The 25,364-nt window shown below is 58.6% G+C and overlaps 1 protein-coding gene across 3 annotated transcripts; it reads left to right on the forward strand.

Moving 5' to 3' along the window:
- The first annotated feature begins 258 nt into the window (after positions 1 to 258).
- RCC2 (regulator of chromosome condensation 2) lies at positions 259 to 24,815 on the forward strand. 3 transcript variants are annotated; one of them, XM_081580895.1, is made up of 13 exons: positions 259 to 434; positions 1,458 to 1,743; positions 6,677 to 6,770; positions 9,871 to 10,014; positions 12,756 to 12,887; positions 13,255 to 13,343; positions 14,660 to 14,774; positions 16,711 to 16,877; positions 18,858 to 19,038; positions 19,267 to 19,372; positions 20,271 to 20,343; positions 22,017 to 22,094; positions 22,600 to 24,815. In XM_081580895.1, the coding sequence occupies exons 2-13, from the start codon at positions 1,465 to 1,467 to the stop codon at positions 22,702 to 22,704; spliced, it is 1,563 nt and encodes a 520-aa protein (XP_081437021.1). In that variant the 5' UTR covers positions 259 to 434; positions 1,458 to 1,464; the 3' UTR covers positions 22,705 to 24,815. The 3 variants fall into 3 exon arrangements, with proteins under 3 accessions (XP_081437021.1, XP_081437022.1, XP_081437023.1); XM_081580896.1 differs by lacking the exon at positions 259 to 434 and adding an exon at positions 609 to 710; XM_081580897.1 differs by lacking the exon at positions 259 to 434 and adding an exon at positions 1,007 to 1,104.
- The last annotated feature ends 549 nt before the right edge of the window (positions 24,816 to 25,364 follow it).

A 25,364-nucleotide genomic window follows, 5' to 3' on the forward strand; every position in this document is an offset into this window, starting at 1 on the left:
CCGGGCGGCGGGGGCGGGGCGGGGGGCGGGGCGGGTGGGGGCGGTGCCGGGCGGCGGGGGCCGGGCGCAGGCGGGGCAGGGGCGGGGCCGGGCGGCGGGGGCGGGGCGGGGGCGGGGCAGGGGCGGGGCCGGGGCGGGGCCGGGCGGCGGGGGCCGGGCGCAGGCGCGGGTGGGCCGCCGGGTCCGCCGGCCGGCAGGGGGCGCGCGCGCCCCGGGCCCCGCGCCGCCCGCCCCGCCGCGCTCGCTTGCCGCCCGGCCGCACATGTGTTTCTGTTTTGTGTTGTAGCATTTGTTCTGGAAGCCCGTATTTACATTTTAAGTGTGTCTGGAGAGTGGGCTGGAGCCCTCTCCGGGCCGGGGGGAAAGAGCGCCCTCCGGTTCGCCTTTTCGCCGCTCCTCCTCCTTCCTCTCTCCGGTTCCATCACTCTGAGCAGGTAGGGGCTGACGGTGAGACCGACAGCGGTCAGCTCGCGGCGTCTGGGAAAGTTTGCTGTTGTTTTTTTTTCCCTCCTCCCTCTTTTTTTTTAAAAGAGGAGAAATGGTAAAAAAAAAAAATGGGGAAGGAGTGGGGGAATTGAATGAATAAGAAGGGGAAGGAAGGCGGATCCACGTGGTTTAATCGGAGACAGACAGAGATCCCATTGTTCAAAATCAATAAAAAAAAGAAGAAGAAGGGCAGACAGGGCTGAGGCGCGGGGACGCTGGGGAAGGTAGCGGCGGAGCCGGCTCGGCAGCCGGGTCGGGGGACCGGCCGAGCCGCACGCCCGGGAGGGGCTGGGAGACAGGAGAGCACCGTGAAAGTTCTTATTTTGCGTGTCTGCGAGCAGGTGTTCGGGGCTGGGGGCCGGCTTGATTCGCGCCGCCCCTCACTTCTCCGCGGGGGACAGCACCCCCCGAGGGATTCGGCTCCTTAGGGCCGGGTCGGAACCCCCTGGCTGGAGCGGAATTGGGGACTCGGGCGCGCGGTGGAGAGAAGTCATTTGAGTGGGCTTGGGGAGGGGGGTGCGGAGACAAAAGCAGCAGGTGGTGCAGCCGGGGGGGGGGGTAAGCTCCTTCACCCCCCCGGTGCCGGAAGGGGACCCCCGAAGTGCCCCGAAGCCTTCTGTAATGAAAACCTGGTGGACCAGAGACTCCCTTTTTCTCTCCCATTACTTTTTTAGGCACCGGGCTGCAATTAGGATGCGATGTGGGCAAAGCTAACTTGAGGATGGGCCTTGGGGGCCTCCCATTTGTTTGTTCTTTCCTTGGCGGATTGCAGTCGGGGACCTGGGCTCCCGTGCGGGATTCCCCGGAGGCGGCGCGATTTCCTCCGGGCTCGCCCCCTCTCCGCCCGCCCCGCGGCCGCCACTTCGGGGCGGGCAGGGGAGGAAGTGGAGGCCGCGGGCTCGGCTGGCTCCCCTCCCCCCGCGCGGTTTATAACCCGTCCATTGTGCGCCGCTGCCCCGTGTCTCCTCCAGCGCGACCATGCCCAGGAAGAAGGCGGCGGCGGCCTGGGAGGAGCCGAGCTCGGGCAACGGCACGGCCCGTGCGGGGCCCAGGAAGCGCGGCGGCCCGGCCGGCAGGAAGCGCGAGCGGCCGGAGCGCTGCAGCAGCAGCAGCGGCGGGGGCAGCAGCGGGGACGAGGACGGCCTGGAGCTCGACGGGGCCCCCGGCGGGGGCAAGCGCGCGGCGCGGCCCGCGGCGACCAAGGCCGGCGGCGCGGCCGCGGTCATCACGGAGCCCGAGCACACCAAGGAGCGCGTCGTGAGTGCGGGGCCGGGCCTGGGGGCGGCGGGCGGGGGCCGCGGCGCGTCACCGCGCGTCCCGGCCGGGGGCGGCGGGGCCGGCGCAGGCCGCGGGCTGAATCATCGCCGCCGCCGCGCAACAAAAGGGCGCGGGCCGGGGCCTACCCGACCGCGCGGCCGTTGGCCGTTGGGGCGCGCGCCCCGGGCCCGCGGGGGAGGGGCGGCCGGAGCCCGCCCGCGGGGGTCAGGGCCCCGCCCCCGGCGCCGCGCCCGCGGACGCCCTCCGCCTCCCCCGCGCCGGGAAGGGGACTTATGCAAGTTGTCTCCGGCCGGAGGCGCGGAGGCGCGCGCGGGGCGCCGGGCGCGGAGATGCGCGCCCTCGGCCGTCCCCGGGCCCCCGCGGCCGCCCGGCCGCCCGGGTGCTGCGGTGGAGGGGGGCCCGCCGGCGCGCCCGGGGCGCGGCGATCCTCGCCGGGGCTTTGAGGTTCCCGCCGCCTCGGCTCCGGCGCTCCGGGGGGGCGGGGCCTGGCGGCCGCGGCGCATGCCCCGTGCAGCCCCGCGCGGTCTCGCGCCGCCGGGCCGGCGGGGGTGGCGGGCTCCGGGCCCTGGCGCGAGGGCGCATGCTCCGGAGAGGCCGGCCCCTCCCGGAGGTCGGGGACGGGACCCCCCACCCCCAGAGGTGTCTGAGCTTTGTTCGCCGCTTGTGGTCCGAGGGCCCAGGCGCTCCGTGTGGGCTCTGCGCAGGGTTCTCCCCCACCTCCCGTGGCCTGAATGGGCTTTAATTTGCTCGTTCGAGTTGGACCTTCCAGTCTTAGTTAAGGTTGTGACCAGTCCATAGGCCTGCAAACCCCTGCGGAGCCAGAGGTCTTAATCTAGTGTCAAGGGGGACATGTTTTTAGGGAGCGGGTCAAAGCTTTCCGCAGATGCTCAGATAACTCCAAATAGTGCGAACCTGCACTTGCGGTATAGAGTCCCCGTCTGGAGGGATCCTTTTCTCAGCCCCAAGCAGCGTGCTTTCCCCCAGGAAGCTCAGGCAGTATTTAAATGGTTAACAACGGTGCCCTTTTAGGTCCACTTTATAGGTGAGAAAATCGAGGCACAGAGTCTGAGGGCCTGGCCCAAGATCACATGGAGCTGGATTTCCACTGGGCTCAGGGGTTTTTTCTCCTGATGTCATCCTTAACACCTCTGCAAATTGTTAGAGATGCTCTGTAGGGGCCATCTCGTGGGAAGGATCAGTGTGTTGGATGGTGGAGGAGGGTGATGTAAAGGAGCCTGTGTGGCTGAAACGTGTCACCTCGGGTTGGGGCCAGCCCAGGGTGGTGTGTTGAGAGAAGGAGCACGGGGACTGCTTCTTTTAGCAAACGCGGTCCTCTCTGCGGGACTCGGGACGCTTTCCCTCCAGCCCAGAGGGAACTGAAAAGAAAGGCCAGCTGCTGCAGGGTCTCTCCAGTGTTTCCAGAGGGCATTTCAGAGCAGTGGGTTTAGTTATGCCGAAGGAAAGGGTTCTTGCCCTGCTGCTGAGACTGACCCCAGGAGGCAGTCACGGGGAGAGCGCGTGCAGTGAGCTGGCCAGCACCCTGTCCTCAGCTCAGGGCACGCAGGAGACTGAGGGTCCGACGAGGGATGCTCCTCAGTGCTTCACAGCTCAGCCTTGGTTCCTTTTAGCATCGGTTGGTCCAAGGTCAAGGCCAGGGCCAGGCTGCCCCATTGCATTCCTGGTGCCTTGCCCTAGGTGGGCACGGCCCTCTTGGGTGTTCCCGGACTCCAGGGCAAGCACCCGGGAAGCAGTCCTGGGAATCCTGACTGCTTCTGCAAGCCAATGACCGTCCTCAGCTTGTTTCAGAAAGAGGCTTTTTACTGAGATTTTCACAAGCCTCGCTGCCTTCCAGGGCTGTTGGAAAGAGGTTTGCGTGAGGGCAGCTGCCAGGAGTTGTGCGAAGCCCATGTTGCCTTCAGTTAACTCAAAGCTGCATATGTTGGGCCTGTGAAAGATAAACCCCAAATACTTGCATGGTTGAGGGACAGAGTCGCCTTGAGGAGAAGCTGTGTGTTTGTATAAAACATTCTTAGGATTTCAGTCTCGGAAAATGCTCTCTCCAAGGACCTCAGGTTTCTACGTGGTTGTATCAGATGAGCATTCTCCGATCCTCCGGGGTCGGCGCAGCCTGGATTCCCTGTGAACTTCACAGCCCTGTAGGTAGAATGAGCAGCCTTGGCTGACTCCTGGAAGACAGGTGAGTGTCGCGAGCGGTCCAGGTCTTTGTAGTTCTTCAGTGTCGGGTTGCTCAGGTTTTGTGGACCCTGAGACAACTCTGTCTCGTCTGAAAGGACCAGATAAATGCAACTGAAAACTGAGCTTGGAGCCTGTTTTAGTTGCTGGCCCACTAGGGAGTTGTTGCTGGCCTCTGTGAATGGTCTTCCCCTGCCGGGAGCGGAGCTTTCTCAGTGCAAGGCTGACTCTCGGTCCTGAAAACAGGCTTCTTGCACTTGGGCAGTGAACATCGCTTTGGACCAGAAACCCCATTTTGTTGACTGAAGAAGTTCAGTACGTGCGTCTGCCATGGCTGTTCTTCCACGGCCTGCAAAATTTCACCCATCCTGCTGGGAGACTGTTCTCCTAGGTTTTCTACCACATGATCTGTAGACCCTGGCAGCATGGCTGCTGATGTCATCTAAAAACCAGTCTCGGCCCTGCGGTGAAGGCGGGTTACACCTGGGCAGCCTGGGAGCCTCTGGGGCTCACAGCCCTGGCAGCCATCCCTGGGGTGCCCTGCATGGAGCCCTCCCGCATCTGGGGTCTCCCACCAGTGCGCAGGTTCAGCTCTGGCAAAGCGGGACCTGGGCTGTGATCTTTAAGGGATGTTAGAGGAGTTCCAGTCCTTACTTGAATTTCTTATTTCATGTCAGGTGGAGAGAAGAATTGAATTAATAGAGAAATAAAGATAGGCAGCCTACAGCAGAGAGTTAGGTAGATGATATAACGTCTCATATGTGAGGGAGTGAGGCCCGTGGCATTAAGAACCCGGATGAGGTGCTGCTTACCATCCTTCCCAGACCACTGTCGCTGGAGGAGACTCGGGTCACCAGTTCGTCACGGTTTCTCACAGAGCACCTTGTGTCCCCGGAGGCTTGGGGGTTTGTGTAAGCGCTCAGCTGGCTCAGTGGGCTGGTGCCCACAAGCCCCTGACCACTCGTGCAGGTGCTGGCATCTCCGGGCCATGGGAGACACTTGTGCCCAGGGTGATGGCAGCTAGTTCAGGTGGGCTGCGGGTCCCCCCGCGGCCGCCAGCACTGGCGACCTGTTAGTGTGCTGAGTGTGTCGTGGCATGGAGCGGTCTAACGGTCTCTGCCCACCTAGGGGGTCATGGTCAGTTCCGGTATCTTCTCTCCACTGTTCTGGTCTGGTCTGATAGCTCATTCCATGGTGCTTAGGTTCATCCTGAGTCTCTGATGCCCCTCCATACGGACCTGAGGAACAGTGGAGAGCAAGTTGATAATGTAGGTGGAGACCCAGGGCTGCTCCATCCACTGGGAGTTTGACAGTCCCCTGATGCTGTTGGTCTCCTGCAGTAGACCTGTAGAATGTTCCAGCCAGGCCTGCCAATTAAACAAAGAAGGGGAGATAACCAGGGGAAACTTGGCTCCCATTCAAGTAATCGGAGTCTGGGTGCTTCAGGGTGGACTACCCCGATTAAGGTCATTCTTTGAATAATTTAAATGTGGCAGAGTCGCTCTCCAGCCCTGGCTGCTTCATGGCCCTTTGCACACAGACTGCAGATGGAGCGCCTGCCTCCAGCCCTGACATGGCCAGGCCAGCAAGCATGATGGGAGCGGGGGGGAGGGGGGCTGCCTGTGACGTCAGGTTTTGGTCACAGAGTTCCCCAAGAAGTGGAATCCCCCCCCCAACCCCCCCCCCCCCGCCGAGCCACACACACGCTGGGCTGCCAGGATGTCTCGCCAGGGCAGTCACCGCTTAGGGATTAGATGACTGGACTTGCAGCTGTTTGGTCTGTTTTTTCTCAAAGCCTTCCAAGAACACTTCTCTAAACTGAAGGAAAACCCCTTTGCCTTTAACGCCCTGGGACGATGACGGTGTGAAGGATGAAAGCAGAACAGGAAGTAACTGGTCCCCTGGCCTGTGTGGAGCCGAGTAGAGACTCAGAAGGGACTCTGACGAACGGTTGGCCTTAACCAGTGTCCTGGGCCGAGCACAGAGCAAATCCCACCTGAAACTGGACAGTAGCCTTTTCGGGTGGCACATGCTCCCCTGACAGCGAGCACGTCTGGCCCTTGGGACGGAGGTGTGCTGGCCCCGCAGTCCCCTGGCTCTCGGCTGGCAGTGAGGACGGGCCTGTGGGAGGCCGCCTGTCAAACCCGCCCAGCGCTCCCCGACCCCGCTCTTCCTCCCCCCGGTGGGGCCGTGAACCCAGGGTGCTGCTGTTTGCTTTCCCCGCAGAAAGCTCCTGCGGCGAGGGCCACGCCCAGGGAGGATGGGGAGAGCGCTCGGGCCCCAAGGGCTGCAGGTCCATGTGCAGCCAGCTGTGCCAGTGTCGGGGAGATGCCGCTTTGGCCCCAAGGACAGTGGTTCTAACACGCTCCCTGCGTGACGTGGCAGACCTCTTGCAGATCCCTGTGTGGCAGTCTGCAGAGCCAAGAGGGTGAATGTCCTTTGGCTTCTTCTGCAGTGTTTGGCCAAAGATATTTGAAAGGGAAATCAGAGGATAACGCCGAGCCTGGGCGCGACTGATCGCTGCTGGGTGCTCATCAGTCTCCACTTGGAAAGTGACGGCCGTGCCAGAGCCCTGTGTCTGTCCGCGGTTCAGACCTCTGGGGGCAAGCATTAATGTTGCATTATTATTATTATCTTGTTTCCTGCTGTCATTGGACAGATTTGGGAAGCTAGAAGCATCATTGCAAGCTAATTTTTCCCCCTTTCTCTCTCTCTGTAGAAACTTGAAGGGTCTAAGTGCAAAGGGCAGCTTTTGATTTTTGGGGCAACCAACTGGGACTTGATTGGTCGAAAAGAAGTGCCTAAACAACAAGGTATGCGAAACCGCGTCTGAAACTAGAAGCTGCTGTGACTGAGTGCGTGCCCCCCGCGCGCTTGGTGCCCAGTGTGACTGTGTGACCGCCCGCCAGGTAGGTATTCTGCTCACAGAGGGGCTCAGAGAGGCCAGGTGATTTGCCCAGGGCCACACAGCCGCTCTAGCAATGGGACTGGCTTTGACCCCACGTCTTCAGCAGGACTCGCACTCGGGCACAACTGTAGTTTTGATAATTTCCTTGAGATAAACAAAAATGTAAATATTAGCCTCAAATAAGCATTGACACTTTTTTCCCATTTTTCTTTCCATGTCACTTAGCTTCATTAAAATGGAGAGGCTGGTGCTGTGGAATGTCAAAGCGTCCTCAACATGGGTCACGTGTCAAATGTCAAACTTGATAGACATTTCAGAAGAGTTCATGTTTCCTTGGAAACTACCAGATGGTTGCAGGAACAGGTTTGGGTTTGACAGAGCAAGGAACAACCTGGAGTTGGGAGAGTGGAGAGGTCCCTAGAAGTATCTTGGTCCCCAAATGTTTTTTGAAAGGTGGTGTATTTCCTTGGGGAGAATACCAGCCCATCCAAGAGGAGTGATGCTGGCGCTTTGCCACGTCTTATGGCTTCTTGATTTCACTTGGAAAGATTCCCAAAGTACTTTCCAGCATTGCCTAGTGAACAAATGTTTGCACACTGACACTCCCTGGGGCCTCAGGGCAGGCATCGGAGATGGTCTTAGTCCATGAAAACAGCAGGCGGGGGCTTTGGTGGCACTCAGGGTCCAGCTGAGTTAGAAATGGGTTTGAGCCACTTTCCTGTTGGGGCCAGCACCCAGCTGTCTGGGCCCGAGCTGCCTGGCGGCTGGTGGCACCTGGCACCTTTCCCGGGGCGTGATAGCATCAGTCCCCCTGCCAGCTCTGGCGCAGGTGTTGCATTGTTTCTCGAAGCTGCTCTTTAAATGAGAGGTCCGTGTTTGCTACCAGAGACGCTCAGGGCCCTGAGCAGGAAGTAGGTTCCACAGGGGAGCCCATGGCGGAGCAGGGCAGCGTCTGGGTGAAGGAATAGCGCCCTGCTTGGCCTCACTCTAAGAGTGCCTTTTTGTCTTCTCCGAGGCCTGCCTTTGCTTCCCAGATGTTTCTCCCTCTGAATGTAATTTTATGTAATGAAACAAAAAAATTTTTTAAGTCTTTCCGTGTCTTTCGGCCGCCATGACCTTTCCAGTAAACATGAAGGGAAGGGAGGGAGAATTAGGTTTCCTGCCCGTGCCAAACCTCAAGGGAAGGAGGATCTCCCTGCCTGCCCCAGCCTTTCCCACTGCCCCCACCCTCAAAGCGGCCTTCCCTCCAGAGCCCATCCGCCCTCGGGTACGCATCACTGGACCTCATACGGTCAGCCGCTTCCTCCTTTTTCAAGACAACACGGGGATGGCGTGCTCCACCTCTGACTGGGCCCGGGCCCCGGGCACTAGGGGGCCCCAGCTTGGCCCACTCGCCGGGGACTGTTGCTGTTCCTTTCATTTGACTAGGATTCCTCTGAAGCTTCCTTGGGGGGCCTGAGAATTTCTGCCTCTCATGAACTGATGACATCTTGGCCTCTGACATTTATGGAGCTCAGACAGGGAAGACGCTCTGGCAATCAGATCTTGTGTCAACCGTGAGGGGTCCGTTTTGGGCCGTTGGGTCAGCCGTGGTGCCCCCGGCACTGTGTGGTCCATAGACGTGGCGCCCAGCACTCAGGCTGCCATGATGAGCAGCCCTCAACATAGGTGCGAAGGCTGTCGTTTCTGATTTGCTTTTACCCAGTAAGTTGCTGGGTCTTCTCTCACCTTTCAGTAGGAGAGCAGTGTTTTCAGGTGGAGAAGCCCAAGGGGTCCTGAGTCGTGCTGCGGAACTTCCCACCTTTGTGGGACCCTCCCCGTGTGACTCCCCTGGAGAAGGAAATGGCAACCCACTGCAGTATTGCTTTCCTGGAAAATCCCATGGACAGAGGAGCCCGGTGGGCTGTAGCGCACAGGGTCACAGAGTCAGACTGAGCGCACACACGCCACGCCACGCGCCCTGAAAGGGAAAGCTGGCTGCACAGTCGTGTCCGACTCCCTGCGGTTCCATGGACCGCGGCCTGTCCCGCCCCTCTGTCCGGGGATTCTCCAGGCAGGAGGACGGAGTGAGTTGCCCCAGGCCCCGTGTGACTATATGAGGCCGTGCCTGGCACCCTCTGCTGGCAGGGCGCCTCGGGGTGGGGACTGACTGGGCAGGTCAAGACTCGCCCCCAGGAGCCAGGTGCTGGATGGCGAAGTTGACCTTTCAGTCAGTTCTGCATCCAGGTCATTCTGACACAGTTGGTTTGGCAGCAGCTAGTATTTCATAGAAGTCACCACAGGCCTAGAAACGAGCTCGTTTTTCTGTCTTTGAGAGCCTCAAGTTGAGAGAATTAAGCCAAAAGTTGGCCACACCCTGTCCACTAATAAGGTGAAGTGGGGCTGTGAAGGGGGCCTTGTGACTAGAGCAGCTCATGGGAGACCCTCAGGGCAGGGAGGCAGGAAAGGGCAGTGGGGTCCGTCTGACCGGACTCACAGGCCCCTGGGGCGCAGAAAGGGACGGGTTAAAAGGGGCCAGTGGGCCGGGAGGGCTTCTCAGAGCAGGGTACGCGTGACCTGAGGTGTGGGGAACGAGCAGGGGGCAGGGAGGGGCCTTCCGGGAGCACAGCCGAGCGTGAAGCTGGGGGTGGTGGCCCGGTCCGCACGCGGCCCCTGGAGGAAGAGGCGGCAAAGTGGGCAGGCTCAGGGCTAACCCCAGGAGTGCCTTCAGCGGCCGGGCCTCCCCACCCCCAGGAGGCGGCCAGCAGGCTCAGGGAGACCCGGGTCTGCCACCCGCGTTTCTGGGGCGGCCCTCGCCCGCCGGGGGCCGCGGGAGGGCACTCGTCTGGCCGCCAGCGCGGGGCACTCAGCAGCGGCTGTCCCCAGTGAGCCGGGTGCCCTGTCCCGATGGCCGCCCCGAAGCCCCCGAGGGGGTCCTTGGGCGGGGAGGGGCGGGTGACCTCAGGGTGGCTCTCCCGTCGTCCGCGCTCCGGGGCTGTCTGACGGTGGTCCTTCACTCCTCACAGCTGCTTACCGCAACCTTGGTCAGAACTTGTGGGGGCCCCACAGGTATGGGTGCCTGTCCGGGGTCCGGGTGCGGACGGTGGTGTCGGGATCCTGCGCCGCCCACAGCCTCCTCATCACCACGGAAGGGAAGCTGTGGAGCTGGGGTGAGTACCTCGGGGTCGCGGCGACTCCCGGAGCGGGGCCCCCGGGGGCTTGCTTCCTCCGCCCCTCACCTGCCCCCGGGGCCGTGTGCTCCTCTCTTCCCGCCGCCCCCGGCGCTCGCCCCTTGTCTCTGCCCTCCTGCCTGGCTCTGAACACTTCGCCCCTGCTTTCTTGGAACCCTCTTTAAGCAGCCCTCTCCTGAACGTTCTGACTGAACCTGTGGCTTTCTGATATCGAGGGGCCTAGAGCTGAGTCCTGTTCCATGTCAGGCGTGCGGTCCCTCAGCACCCAGCGCGGTGTGACGCAGACCTCTGTGCCTGCCGCTCTAGGCGCCGCCAGCGTTCACCCGCGCGCGGGCACGCCAGCCCGAGCCTCTGCAGTGCTGTCCCTCAGCTGCTTCCCCGCCTGCCCAGACAGTTGAGTTGACTCTCCCAAAGTCATCTGGGCGCCCTGGCCTGGGTGCTGGGGCAGCTGTCGCTGCTTTCCGCCTCCCTCCCATTTCAGGGTCCCCTGCAGGGGGCCTCCTCTTCCAGACCCTCCGTGCAGGCTCTGCCTTCAGCTCTGCTTCCTCCATGCCCTCAGCTGGCTCTGGGACTCTTCTTTCTGCTGGGGGTGTTGGCATTTGTCCTCACCCTTTGTTTCTGGCCCTTTGGCTAGCTTTGAGTCCATATGACTGCATTTTTATTTTGGGCTGTTTGAACCATTTTTTGCAATTTCATGAGCGGCTGTACCGAAGTCCAAATACATTAACATCTGTTGTCTTCCCTGCACTCTGCTAATTTTGTAATTCTGTTGAAAAAAAGCTAAGCAGTGTGTCTGGCCCAAATTTAAACTTTATAGTTTCTTGGTGACACAATGGCAGTGCCACGGTTTTCATTTTCTCCTGGTGGGCACCAAGGTCTGTCTCCCCCAGAACCCTCCTCACGCTCACCGTCCCCAGCGCTGGGTGCAGTCGCCTGCTCCGGGGTCCCCAACTTCAGGTGCCTTTATTTCTCATCTTTTTGCTGAATTTCACTTGTGTTTCTGAAAACGTCCCCTCTCTTGACCCTGCGGGCAGAGAAGGATTGTAAAAGCTGTGCATCTGACCAGGCCCCAGAACAAAGACGTGTCCCGTGAGCAGACTCATCACCGTGGGGCGGGGGGGGGACGAGCCACAGGGGGTGTCCTGAGTCCATGGTGGGTACCGGGCCCGGTCCAGCACCCGAGAGCATTAGTGCAGGGGCCCGGAACTCACGGGGTCTGCACGCGCTGGCCACCCGGGCCCCTCATGTTTGTGGAGAAATGGTGCTCCGGCTTGTTCTTGCCTTTCACAGTGAACTTGGGCAGTTTCCACTTGACGCTGGTGTCCCTCTGTCCTCCTAGAGCACCCTAATCAGCCCGAGGATGGTTTTCCTCCTGTGACGGCAGCCGTCGCCCCTTCTCGAGCCCTGTCCAGGCCATTGGGGTCTCACCTTGGTGGCTCTGCTCGCCCTCTTTCATGACTGTGAGGTCAAGGTTCATTGTTGGGAAAGCATATGGAAACCTCCCATGGTTTCCAAATTGCCTGGCTTTCTTGCCCCATAAAATCTCCAAGTGTGGTTCTTAGAGGGACCTGGGAGAGGCCCACTGAGCTGTTTAGATTTGGAACTACTGGGACCCGAGTTGAAAACTTAGGTAAGGTGAACAGCAGGCCAGCCTTCTGGCCCACCCAGCCCTCCACGTTCGCTTGGAGCTAAAAGGCTCTGTTAGGGGCGGGAGTGAACAGCAGGCCAGCCTTCTGGCCCACCCAGCCCTCCACGTTCGCTTGGAGCTAAAAGGCTCTGTTAGGGGCGGGAGTGGGTGTCATACTCAGTCGTGGCTGACTTTGTGCCCACCAGGTTCTTCTGTCCATGGGATTTTAAAGGCAAGAATACTGGAGTAGGTTGCTATGCCCTCCTCCAGGGAATCTTCCCGACCCAGGGATCAATCCTGCATCTCCTGAATTAGCAGGTGGATTCTTTACCCTGTGCCACCTGGGAAGCCCTGGAGGGCTGTGCAGTGCAGGGGCCCGGGCAGGGCTCGGCCTCCTGGAGCCTTCCTGCCTCCCGATTCCATGCCAGCACAGCCCAGAGGTGGAGGTGGGCCCGTGGCCAGGGAGAGCCTGTGTTCAGAGCTCTGTGTTCTGGCCTCGGGTCATCACTGGGGTTCACATGGCTAAGGGTCCTGTGAGGGCTGGCCAGCAAGACGTGAGGTTGGAGAGGAGAGAAACGCAGGGTCCACGGCAGAAACCTGGAGCACCGAGGGCGTCAGACTCCTGTGAGGCAGGTGTCACTGCCTTAAAATAGCTCGGAGTGGAGCAGATGAGGGGACTGGCGTCTGGCAGGAACGGGGAGAAGTGAGAGCTGTGAGTTTCCATGAGCTCATCCGCTCCTGTGTGACGTCCTGGCTGAGCCTGCTTTATACCATTTCCCTGGAGGACGGAGCGGACGGAGATGCCAGGATGGGTCAGCCTTGCCCCAGAAAAGAGGGTCAGAGCAGGTGAAGTGGTGGCTGGCAGCTGCCCACAGAGGCGACTCTAGGGACAACTCTGCACATCTTATCTGGTCACCCAGCCCCACCCGGCAGCCTTGAAAGGCTGGCACGGCCTGCAGGGCCGGGCTTGCTGTCGCCCGGCTCTCAGCTGTGGCTTTGGAGGGTGCCTTTTGAGAGACCCCAACTCGGCCTGCAGCTGCCCTGACTGCCCTGTGTCCTCCTCCCTCTTATCTGTCCCATGCCTGACCCACAGGGCGAAATGAGAAGGGGCAGCTGGGCCACGGCGACACCAAGAGAGTCGAAGCCCCCAGACTCATCGAGGGGCTCAGCCACGAGGTGATCGTGTCTGCAGCGTGTGGCAGGAACCACACCTTGGCCTTGACAGGTAAGGAGGGGCTACTTGCCTCCAGATGGGGTCAGAGGCCAAATAGTCCAGCTGGGGCGGGGGTGGAGCTGCCCCTGTGACTCACAGTCACGATCAGAAAGATGCCCAGGGAGCCTGGTGGGCAGCTTCTCAAGGCATCGTGAGCCGCACCCACGGGTGTCTGTGGCCAAGGCTATGGGAGGGTCTGTGCCGGGCAGTGGTTCTGCTCTGAGGGGTCCACCCGACCCCCTTTTGGAAAATCGTCTCATTTGCGTTCTTCCTGGCAAAGGAGCTGTTTTTATGATTTTAGAATCTTTGATTCCCAGTCTCGTTCAGGGTCCTTAGCATTGTTTTCGCTTTGCTAACGGATGTCGTTCTCTCCTTCCAGAAACGGGCTCCGTGTTTGCGTTTGGAGAGAACAAGATGGGACAGCTGGGCCTCGGCAACCAGACAGACGCCGTCCCCAGCCCTGCACAGGTGCCGCCCCGCGCCCACCCCCCACCTCCAGGGCCTTTGCTTCTCTTTGTTTTGGGGTTGGGTTTTCTAGGGGGAGATCAGGCATCTCTCCCCCTTGTTTGACTTACTGGCTCCCTTCTAAAAGCAGGATCTCGATGCCTTGAGTGGATCAGGTTTAATAGCCACAGTTGAAGAACGTCCTAGAAACAGTTTTTTATTCCGACTGGAAATAATTTGTTCCAGAGGCCTGTTTGAAGCCTGTTCTGTTCTGCAGTGAGAATTGTTCCATGGATGTGATTTGTCTTTGTCTGAAAATACTTTGAGTTTTGACCTCATAACAAGTGACTTGCCAGGTGCTCAGCACACAAATAGGTTACGTCATCTCTTGTTCCTGAGAAACTGGAGTCAGCTGGGGGATGGGATTTATACCTAAATATTGAACTTCTGACATAAGGCGGCAGCAGGCTGGTGAGTCTCTTTGAGAGGAGGGACTTTGACGTCTTAGTCTTACTTAAAAAGAGACCTGGGACAAACACACCTGTTGTTTGGAGGATTTTCGAAATGTTGCCATTTTGTCAGCCATTTGCTCTGCAGTGGGATGAGACGGTTTCAGAGGGAGCCAGGCCAGGACAGAGCCAGGGGCTCAGCGCCCCCTCCCTGGTCTCATCGCCTTTTCCCACGATTTCCAGCGATGCTGACACTTAACCGCCCTCCAGTTCCTGCAGTCTGGCTTCCCCAGACTGATTAGTTTGCAATAGAGAGTCGTCTAAGCGCTTTCTCAGATTTGTGTCCAAACCCCACTCAGGGCCTTTGCCATCTTCTAGTTCCTAATTTCAAACCATTATATTTCCTATTCACACCTTCAATCAAGGCTAATTAGCAAGCAGCTCTTACAGTCGTGAAAGAGCGTAAACCAGTTCATCTCACTGGTTGGGAGTGATGCTTATGGAAGCTTTTCTTTTTAAAGTCGCCTGACATCAGAGGTAGTGACTAGAGTGAAATTTGGGGACTAAATGTGATTCTAGTTTCTGTTTTCTTGTACCCTCTTGCCCACACCCCCAGTCAGTTAAATTCAGCATTCATTGGGCACTAGAATGTGTGAGGCACAGTGTTGTACATTTTGAGGGTTACAGAGACCCAGGGACATGATTTGCCTGTGAACTGATTCTGTACTGGGCGGTGTTTCTTTACACATGTGCAAAGCCTTTGCCTTCAGCACTGTTGAGTCCATTAGAAATCTTTAGTAGTCCAGTAATTGTTTCACATCAACCTGTGGAGACTTTATCAATCTTTTTTTAAAAAAAAACGTCTGAAAGTCTGCTGTCTTTTCTTTTCAGATAATGTACAACGGCCAGCCGATTACCAAAATGGCCTGTGGGGCTGAATTCAGTATGATAATGGACTGCAAAGGAAACCTCTATTCCTTTGGGTGCCCTGAATATGGTCAGCTGGGTATGCAAGTTCATTTTTTAAAAGCTCGGTAATATAACTGTATGTTTAGAACCAGAAGTCAGTGTGGAGCTGCACACACGTGGTAGAAATGTGGGTAATTGATCGCAGATAATGGCCTTGATCCGTTAAGTGGATGTCCCGTTTGGTGGACCAGCATGTCGTAACTCACCGGCGGTGGGGTCTGACAGGGACTCGCCTTAATGAAAGTCAGGGCGTGAGTCTGTCAAAGGATTTTTTTCTCATTTGGGAATTCATTTTTATATAAAAGGATTTCAAGGTTTGTTTGTTTTGTTTTCAATTTTTAATCAAACCTACGTTCATTCATTTTCATATTTAAAGGTTTGCCTTTATCGAAAGTAAGGAAATTAGACAGGAGAAGGCGATGGTACCCCACTCCAGTGTTCTTGCCTGGAAAACCACATGGATGGAGGAGCCCGGTGGGCTGCCGTCCACGGGGTCCCTGGGAGTCGGACACGACTGAGCGGCTTCCCTTTCCCTTTTCACTCTCCTGCCTTGGAGAAGGACATGGCACCCACTCCAGTGTTCCTGCCTGGGGAGTCCCAGGGACGGGGAGCCCGGTGGGCGGCCGTCTGTGGGGTCGCACCGAGTCGGACACGACTGACGCGACTTGGCGGCAGCAGCGAGGTTGTTTTGCACACCCTGGCCTCGGCCACTGTTTCGGGTCTACGGAAGAGCCAAAACCATTTCACAGTAGCATTCCCTTCCGGATTTTCGGCTCTAAACCGAAGGGATGAAATTGACTCCATTTCAGCGAGTAGGAAAGCCAGACGCCGTGAGGGCAGTGGCCGTGAGGGCAGTGGCGGTCCTGCCTCCGCAAGGCCTCCGTGTTGCCTCCCTGGCGGCGGCGCGGGCGCCCCCTGCTGGCCGTGTGGCCGCCCCGCGCAGGCTCCTCAGCGCCCGGCGGCCCTCGGCGGGCGGATGGGAGGCGGTATAAACAGACTCGGGGAGGGCGCCTTTGTGAGACTAAATATACCGTAGTCAGAAGTGAGCGAGGAGGAGCAGCCCCGTGCACCGCCTCGGGGTTGCCGGGGAGCTGCCAGAGCCTGCCGGGGAAACGTCTCCACGGCCGCTGGGGCCGGGGCCGGCCGGCGAGGCGCGGGCAGGGGGCGCCCGGGAAGGCGGCGCAGCTCGCCCGGGCCGCCCGCCCTTCAGGCCCCTTCCGACCCCTTCCGGCCGGAGGCCGGCGGCGGGCAGGCCCTCCCTCAGGGAGGGGAGGCGCCCTTGGCGACAGCGGGGACGGCTGACGTCGAGTGGGCACCTGTCCGCGGCGCGGACACCAGACCCCCGGGCTGGGCTGCACTCACGGAAAGGGGCGTTGAGGGCCGGCTTCGTTTGTGCCTGGGGTCCGTTAGTCTCAACTTCCCAGCTGCTTTGAGAACCAGCCCTCAGTCCCGCTGTCCAAACCCAGAGGGGTCTCGGGGAATTAGAGCTTGAGTTGCGAGCTGTGCACTCGCCCGCACGACAGACTTTCTGGGTCAACGCAGCAGAGGCGAGAGCGTGCCTGGTTCTGACGGCCACTCCAACATACTGGGTCGCGGGGGATGGGTTGGCCTTTCTGGTCGGTTCTTGGCCCCTGGAGGCCCCGACGTGGGCACGGAGCAGACCAGCCTGTGGGTATCAGAGCCTCCCGCTTATCTGGCCCCAGCCCAGCCCAGCCTTAGCCACGCAGACAGGGTTTTCACAAAACTCCCTGTTACGGACCGTGTCCTTGAGTGTTTCTTATTCTGATTTCTGTTCATTTTGTAAAATAACTGCTTTCAACCTACAGTACCAATTCCACGCCCTAGACATGCCTCAGATAGGAGGATGCTACCTTGGTTGACCAAAGCCCCCGTGAGGCCCGGACTAGACTGGACAGTAAGTACCCTGTGCTATGGTCCCTGTTGATTGATGGCTACCTCTGTGGTCACTGCAGGACACAACTCGGATGGCAAGTTTATTGCCCGGGCGCAACGGATAGAGTATGACTGCGAGCTAGTGCCCCGGCGCGTGGCCATCTTCATCGAGAAGACAAAAGACGGCCAGATCTTGCCCGTCCCGAATGTGGTGGTGCGGGACGTGGCCTGCGGCGCTAACCACACGGTAAGGCTTTAGTGTTTCTCGCCTTCTGGCTTCCGGGGCGTCACCTCAGTGGAGACCCTGGGCTTTGCAAAGCAAATAACGGACCCTGGCCGCCTCAAGGGCTTCACACCCTCAGATGTCTGGGAGCATCATTTTCACCTGCCAGCTTCTGCATGGCATCCACAGACGTAGCTGAATGGGCAGACTTTGGGTTGGGGTCATACGGTAAGGGTTTTCTGTTTCTATATTTTGTCTTATAGATGTTTTTCCAGGTTGATGGTATCTCAGGGCGTTGAACGGATTCAGTCATAGAGGGGGTTTCTTTAGAGATCGATTTAAATCAGTGCAGTAAAACTTTTGTATGTGCATCTTTTTATCTTAGTTTTCTTCCTGTGGTTATTTTGCCTGCAAATGGCTGAGAGTCAGACTTGGGTCTCATCTCGCTTGTCCTGCTGAGAGTTCAGAGACAGGTCAGTCTCCTGTATGTGGGCAACTGGCTGTGTGACCTCAGGACAGCTGCTTCTCTCTTGTACAGTGTAGTCAGAAGAAATAGATCTTACTTACGCCTCTGACCTCAGATCACGTTTACAGGTTCTACATTTACACGATTCAAATAGCAGACATCAAGGAGACTAGAGAAAGGAAGATGGAGTTTTTAATTGACGTGTAATTGATTTGTCATGTTGTGCTAGTTTCAGATTCTTTTCCATCATGCTTTGTTATGGGGCATCGGATGCAGTTCCCTGCGCTTTTGCTTGTCTCCTTAGTGTTCTCTGCTAATCCCAGACTCCTAATTTATTCCCCTGCCCCCACCATTCCCACTTCCCCTTTGGTCACCGTGAGTTTGTTTTCTAGGTCTGTTTCTGTTTCATAAATAAGTTCATTTGTGTCATACTCTGGGTAAGGAATATCGTGTGGTCTTTGTTTTTCTGGCTTCACTTTATATGGATAATGTCCAGGTCCCTCCATGTTGCTGCAATGACATCACTATTTTGATGACTGGGTCGTAGTCCATTGTGTATGTGTCCCTTTTTTTTTTTCCAGAAGAGGAATTGGTGTTTTAATTTTTAAAATCTTTTTTAAAACTTTTAATCTTAACTGGAGTATAGCCGGGTAACAGTGTTAATGTTGTTTCAGGTGCATCCTCCCCTAAACGCCCCTCCCTTCCAGGCTGCCACATAAACACCTTGTATATCCATTCATCAGAGAAGGCAATGGCACCCCACTCCAGTCCTCTTGCCTGGAAAATCCCATGGACGGAGGAGCCTAGTGGGCTACAGTCCATGGGGTCGCTAAGAGTCGGACACGACTGAGTGACTTCACTTTCACTTTTCCCTTTCATGCACTGGAGAAGGAAATGGCACCCCACTCCAGTACTCTTGCCTGGAGAATCCCAGGGACAGCGGAGCCTGGTGGGCTGCCGTCTGTGGGGTCGCACAGAGTCGGACACGACTGAAGCGACTTAGTAGCAGCAGCATATCCATTCATCTGTCCGTGGACACTTGGGTTACTTCCATGTCTTGCCTGTTGTAGATAATGCTGCAGTGAACATCAGGGTGCGTGTAAAGATGGGTTTTAAATTGTTGACTTGTCACCATGCGCACTGCGCCTGTGACCAGGTGGAGGTCACCTGTATGGTGTGACCCCGCCTGCAGGAGAAGGCAAGGCGGGCAGGCTCTTCCTCCGGGCTCTGTCTGCGGTTGAGTCAGGGCTGAAAGAGGAAGTGGAGTGCAGTGGCCTGCTCGAGAGACATCGCTTTAATGGGGGAAAGGGGAAGACTCACAACTTGAATGACCATTTCTTAGGGACAGAAGGCGTCTCCCGAGGAAACAGCAGGCGTCCTCGCTGTGCTGCACCTGCTGGCGGCCCTCCGCCCCCATCAGAGGCAGGCAGGGGTCACCTTAGTGTGTCTGCCCTGTGCCCTCAGCCGCGGCCGCAGACTCTCAGAACAGCAGCCCCCTGCTCGTCCCGTCCCGACGCGGCGCTTTCTCCCTCCTGCAGCTGGTCCTGGACTCTCAGAAGCGGGTCTTCTCCTGGGGCTTTGGTGGCTATGGCCGGCTGGGCCATGCTGAGCAGAAGGACGAGATGGTCCCCCGCCTGGTGAAGCTGTTCGACTTCCCGGGGCGTGGGGCGTCCCAAATCTACGCCGGCTACACCTGCTCCTTCGCCGTCAGTGAAGTAGGTCAGTGATTCCCTGTCTGGGCCTCGGGGGAGGAAGGCGTGCAGAGTCACGGTTCCCCTGCCTGGCTGCGTGCTCCACTGGGGAGTCCCATGGCCTCTGCCCTGTTTGAGACCAGGGACCTGATTTCATCAACTGCCCAGGCTCTTTTCTCCTCTGATGCTACTGAGATGCGGATTCATTCAGCTCCTGAGATGACAGTGATGGTGGGAACATGTTTGTCTTTCCCAGGTGGTCTGTTTTTCTGGGGGGCCACCAACACGTCCCGGGAGTCCACCATGTACCCGAAGGCTGTGCAGGACCTCTGTGGCTGGAGAATCCGGAGCCTGGCTTGTGGGTACGTGACCGTGTCTCCTGTAAGCGGGACGTCTGCCCCCACCTCGGGCATGTTGGACACACCCAGGAGGTGCTCCCTAGAGGGCTCCACTCTTCCATTGGGGGTGTCAGGCGCCCCAAATTCCAGAGTCTGGAGGGGAGGGACTCTGCTCAGAGCAGGAGGGGTTGGGAGGTCCTCTTGACAGGTGACTCCCTTTCCTGCTGCTGCAGAAAGTCACTGAGGGTTTCACTCTTTGAAGATGGTGCATTCTATTCCTATTGCTGGTTCAAAATCCTATTTAGTTAGGAAACTTTAAGTTACTGTGATACAGTGGGAACAAGAAAGTGATTTTAAGTCAGTGGTTTTATGTTTATTTTGAGGATACCTGTTGAGCTATGTAGCACTTCTTGGGGAGGAGTTTGGTGATGTCCATCACCTGCCAGGTTCGGGGGAGATGGCTGTGAAGTTGTTGGGTCGGGTCGGCGTCCGCGTGGCTATAATCTGAAACCTGTGGCCCCGCCCAGGTTCCTGTCCAGCGAGTCCCGCCCCTTCTGGAAGGCGCTCCTCACCCTGGCTTGGTGTCTCTTCCTTTCCCAGTGTGTTTGTTCCTCTGAAAGTGATCTCCTGCCCCGAGGGCCCTAGAACTGAGTGGGCATGGGGTGGGAAGATGGGGGCCCTTGTTTCCGGGCGCTGAGGGTCTCTCCTGTTTGGGTCTGCTCTGGACAGCGGGCTTCAGGAGATGCTCCCTGGCCCTGTGCTGCGCTGTTCGCAGATGGAGGTTTTAGTGGGGCCAGCTTGATTTTATGCTGGTAGGTTCGCACCCTGCAGGGAGCCCACGGAAGCACCTGGGGCTGCTGGGTGGGTGGGGTGCAGGGCTGGACTCCTGGACTCCGGGGTGACAGCTGCTGCCCGTTTGCAGGAAGAGCAGCATCATCGTGGCTGCGGACGAGAGCACGATCAGCTGGGGCCCCTCGCCAACCTTCGGGGAGCTGGTAAGCTGGTCCCTGCCTGGTGGGCAGAGCCCCGCGTGGGCTCCCTGGGCCACCTCCTGAAAACGCGCAGAAGGGAGGAGGGTGTGTGTCTGTGTCCGTGTCCTTGCTGTATGCGGGTCTGCAGTGTTGCTTCACCTTTCAGAGATGTTCCTCTGCCCGTCAGGTGATTTTCTGAAAGTCCTTTCTGGCCACGTTGTCAAGTGGGAGGTGGGAAGTCCAGGCCCTGTCCCCGCTCGGGTTTTGTAAACGGTGACTGTGGAATGGCGTCGACCTAGGAGGGAAGTCCAGGCCCTGTCTCTGCTCGGGTTTTGTAAGCGGTGGTTGTGGAATGGCGTCGACCTAGGTGGGAAGTCCAGGCCCTGTCTCTGCTCGGGTTTTCTAAGCGGTGACTGTGGAATGGCGTCGACCTAGGTGGGAAGTTCCAGGTCCTGTTTCCGCTCATGTTTTGTAAGTGGTGACTGTGGAATGGCGTCGACAGGAGAGAGGGTGGTTGCTCTTCGCTCTCCCCAGGAGGGTTTCAAGCTACAGAATCAGCGTGTTCTCCTAAACTGTGGGGCCAGTGGTGACCATGTATCCAGTCTTCCTGGTTTCCAGCCTCTGAGGTCGTTCGGGGACATGCATCCCTCATTTTTCCCAATAAGTTTGTCTGTGTTCCTGCTTTTAATCTCAGTAACTGGAGTGATTAACCTTCCCCACACACTGGGCCTTCTCACCCAAAGTCTGATTCTTAGTTTCTGGGGTGTGGTGAGTTCTTTGCTTGCAAGGCCTTCATCGCGAGCAGCTGGGCTGGGCTCGCCCTGGCGTCGGCCTGTCCTGCTGCGGCCTGGTCGGCAGCCTGGCTCCCGGGTTTCCTGCTGGGAATGAGGCCTGTTTTCTTTCCCTCTCTCGAGGGTGTGGGGTGATGAGGGCGCTGCTCGGCCCCTGTGCCGTCTGCAGGGCTGGTGGCCTTGAATTTGCCTTTTCCTCAGGGCCGTACAGTGGGACCTTGAAAGAGGAGAACCTGGCCCAGCTTTTACGGGTCCTTCTTAGAGAAGATGTTGCTAGCGTTTATCAGAAATAGACTCCGAGTATCGATTTGGAGACTTGGAAGGAACAAGGTGGACTTTGGGGTCAGCCTCTCAGAGTTGGGGAGCCCGTGTGGCTCTTGGCTGGTGGCAGAGGAAGCTGGCCTTCTGTGGGGGCCCTTGTTTGAGCTGAGCTGAAAGGCCTGCCCACCTCAGTTGCCCATCTTCACACCGTAGCCCGTATTCTGCGCCCCCACCCTGCACTCCCATCCCCAGGCCTGCACTGTCCCCCCGTCCCGTGTCCTGGAGTCCCTGCTGATGATGGACACAGGCAGGGACGGGGACAGCCAGCACTCGTGGCCTGGGAGCCCCAAGCGCTGAGGCCGCCATTTCCCCCTTTGCTCGCCGTGGTGAGTGGGGACTGCCTGGCACCTCTCCCCAGTAGGTGGCATAAACCCTACAGCTCACGTTTTTAGCCCCTCGGTCCTGCGGTTGGAACAGGTCCCCTGCTGGCGCCCCGGGGTCCTGGTTGCTGCCCAGGCCTGGCCTTGCGCCTGAGACGGTGGGGCTCAGCCACAGGGGCCCTGGGTCTGTGGGAGGCCCAGGCAGGCTGCCCTGGTGCCCGCTCTCCGACTGGTGTTCGTGAGCGTCCTCTGTTCGCCTCACCAGGGCTATGGGGACCACAAGCCAAAGTCTTCCACGGCAGCTCAGGAGGTGAGGACACTTGACGGCATCTTCACGGAGCAGGTGAGTGAGGGCCCCGGGAGCGGGGGTGGGCCGGGCTGCGCCCTGAGGGCCACCGGCCACGGTCCAGCCACAGCCAAGTACCTCCGGTGCAGGCGCCTACTCCTGTCTGCCTCTCCCCTCCACCCGAGACTGTCAGCTGTGGGGCAGGTGGTGGGGTGGGGCCTCTGCGACTGGCCCGTCAGGCGCCAGCCCTTGTCACCGAGACGCTGAGGGCTTGTCCTTCACACGAGGCAGGGCTGTGGTTCAGAGGCAGAGGGAGCCGGGAGTGCGGCCTGCAGGTCTCTGCTGGCTGTCGGCGTCCCCTGGGGGCCCAAGACGGCTGGCTGGTAGGGTGTCTCAGTCAGGGCCTCTTTGAGCTTTCTGAAGCGCCTCCGTTTTGACCTCTGTGCTGACCCCTGGCCAGCCCAGCTTCCCAGTGTCCCATCGTCAGCCCCGGGCTTGCCAACCCCAGACTCAGTGCCCGGCTGAAGCACCCATGCCCAGCCAATGCCGGTTTGCCCCCTAGGTGGCCATGGGTTACTCACACTCCTTGGTGATTGCAAGAGACGAGAGCGAGACGGAGAAGGAGAAGGTCCGGAGACTGCCTGAGTACAACCCCCGGACCCTCTGACGCCCCCGGGCCCCGGCTCCACACCTCTCGCGGCGGCGGTCATGTCCTCGTGCACTGGGACGGGAAGTCAAGCGAGGAGTTCCAGAAGCAAACGTTGACCGAAGGCGCATTTCTGTTAGACTCCCTGAGGTTCCGTTTTATAAGTGATTCAACGCCAACTACCTTTTCTGTATGCTTTCCAAAGTTTTTTTTTCCCTTCTTAATGTTTAATTAAAATATTTGCTCATAGTTGACTTACCATTCCTACAAAAGAGGCAGAAACTTTGAGCAATCTAGGCTTTTTTTTTTTTTTTAAGTTTCCCCTTCCCCACCCCACACACTTCTCAAAAGCACCGCTTTCCATTGTGAGCATTGTGAGCCCAGCGGGTGCCGCCTGGGACAGGTCTCTGCGTGCTCCAAAAACACGTCGCTGGTGGGAGCGGCAGCGCCATTCCCGGCGTCCGCCTCATCCAGCGCCTGCTCAGCAGCACCCGGGCCGCTCCCTTCCCACTTGTCCTTCTAGACCGGCCGCGTGCACTCTGCTCCTCCCCCGGCTGCCTGTTGCCTTTTGGCTGTGACATTAATAGAACCTGCCGTTTCCCCCCTGGTGGGGGCTCGTGGATCTGTGTTTACCCATTTATATCTATTTTAGCTGTGTCAAAGAAGTCCAAGTGAAAATCAGGTGATCATGGAACCAGTGGGGACTTGGGGGGTGGACCGACGTGGTTCCAGATCTGGTTTGAAGGCTCCCGTGAGCCGGGGTCGCCTCGCCAGCACCCGCCGTCGGAGACTGACCGGCAGGAGACAGTGCGTTCTGGGGTCCCCGCAGAGGAGGGTCCGTCCTCTGTGTCCCGGCCTTTCCCGCCTTCGTGTTTCTGTCTATCCCGTGCCCCTGGCTGGATCCTGCTGGAACAGCCCAGTCTGTTTCCGAGGCCCGGGTTCCTGCTCCATGAACCCAGCTCTCTAGTCACGTTTGCTTGGCTGTGCTACCAAATAGTTGGGATCGTGGAAGAAGTCCCCTTGCCCGAGTCAGCACGGAGGCTGCGACCGGCTCCCCGCAAGTGCCCTGCGCACCAGCACGTCCTTGGCGCTGCGTGAGCTATGAGGTGCCTTTCCCGGAACCCTCCTCTCGCTCAGACCCGAGAGAGGCGGCTCTTGGTTTCGAGAGGGTCTGGGCTGGTTTGGGTGCTTTAAAATTGGTGTTTAGGTCAGTGGTGCTTATGGGGGAGACGGGGGGACAGGTGCAGGGTGAGACTGGGTGGATGGGAAAGTTCAATATTGGTCTTTTCTATTATTATGTTTTTTGCTTCGCTCTTGTTACCGTTGTTGTCTCGATGTTAAAATGCCAAAAATGACTAGTCGTTGCCCTTCCTCTCCTCGTTCCTCCCGCCCCGTCGCTCCTGACCGTGGTTCCCTCCTCCACAGGGCATGTGGCAGCCCCTGTCCTGGCCAGTCCTGAGGCCTTGCGGCAGGAGGCCGGCCTGCGTCTTTCCTAAGGTTTAGTCTGACTTCATGCTCGTCTCTTCTGTCTGTGTTTATAGTCCAGGGCAGAAGCTTCTGCAACTTCAGAGCTTCTGCTAAACTAACCTAATTTGTCCAAATCACCGCCTAACCACCATCTCTGACTCAAGCTTCCCCATGTGGAGCCCCTCGGTTTCCCCCGACAGAGCTCTTCCTGAAGCTCCCCTGGCGCCCAGGCTCCTGGAACGGGTGCAGCTCCCTCGGGCTGTGCGCTCACCCGGGTCCTGGCCGCCGCGGGGGCCGCCCTCGGCCCACTTGCCAGGGGCTGGAGCAGGAACGGGACGTCCCTCCACGTGAGGCTGTCCTGTTCTCTCCCGGTCGCTCCTTGGAGCTCAGAAGTTTAAAATGAACTTGCTAACCGGGGAAACCCTTTAGACCAGGGAACGGGGAGACAGCTCGGCCCGGGGTGTGGGGTGTGGCGACCCTTCAGGCCCCAGACGCGTCTTCCAGCTCAGGAAGGAGACCATGGACCGGAGGCTGAGCGTGGAGGGGGACCCAGGAAGAGGTTGTGGTTCGGTTGAAGGTGCCTGGTTTAGTGCTGTAATTGTCTTTTTTACATACGTATTTCTTGGAGTAAACATTTTCAATAAACGGCATCGTCGTTTGCTCTGTTTTGGCTTCTGCGCTTTTTCAGTGGCACAAGGACGAACACAGAAGTGCTTCCCAACATGCCCTTCTGGGCTGGCAGGCCCGCACTCTGGGCCCCCGGGGAGCCGGGGGCTTCAGCGTGTAGGTTTTAGCCCTGATGTGGGTGGGGAGGTGAGTGGAGCCCCCAGCTGTCCCTGGAGGCATGCGACCCTCAGGGAGGCTTCAGCACCCCATTGGCCCAGCTCCAAAGACGGCACTGGGGCTCTAAGAGGGTGAGGCAGGGGAGCGCGTCCTCGCCTCCCTTCATAGGGAGCCCTGTTGAGCCCTTGTCACAGAGGAGCTGGTCCCCACCTGGCAATGTGACGAGCTGTCCACCAGGGGGCACCCCGCGGCCTCTGTTCCGCCCGAGCTGACAGCCTCTGCTCCGGGCTTCTCCGGGCCACCAGCCTTCCAACACCCCTGTGGAGCCTCTGGGATGCTGGCTGCTTTCTGTACTCAGATCAGCCCCTCCCGTCGGCCCCGTCCCAGTCCAAGTGTCTGGACTGCTTGGAGCTTCCAGTGGGCAGGCAGTG

This window comes from Giraffa tippelskirchi, chromosome 3 (assembly GCF_054371585.1).
Source record: "Giraffa tippelskirchi isolate mGirTip1 chromosome 3, T2T-mGirTip1v1.2.pri, whole genome shotgun sequence".
Lineage (NCBI taxonomy): Eukaryota > Metazoa > Chordata > Mammalia > Artiodactyla > Giraffidae > Giraffa > Giraffa tippelskirchi.

Bases quoted from the DNA above. Each gene is read 5' to 3' on its own strand.
- RCC2 (XM_081580895.1), top strand. From the start codon at position 1,465: ATGCCCAGGAAGAAGGCGGCGGCGGCCTGGGAGGAGCCGAGCTCGGGC. The intron at 12,888-13,254 runs GTAAGGAGGGGC...CTCTCCTTCCAG, and splicing joins CCACACCTTGGCCTTGACAG to AAACGGGCTCCGTGTTTGCG. The intron at 14,775-16,710 runs GTATGCAAGTTC...TGGTCACTGCAG, and splicing joins CCCTGAATATGGTCAGCTGG to GACACAACTCGGATGGCAAG.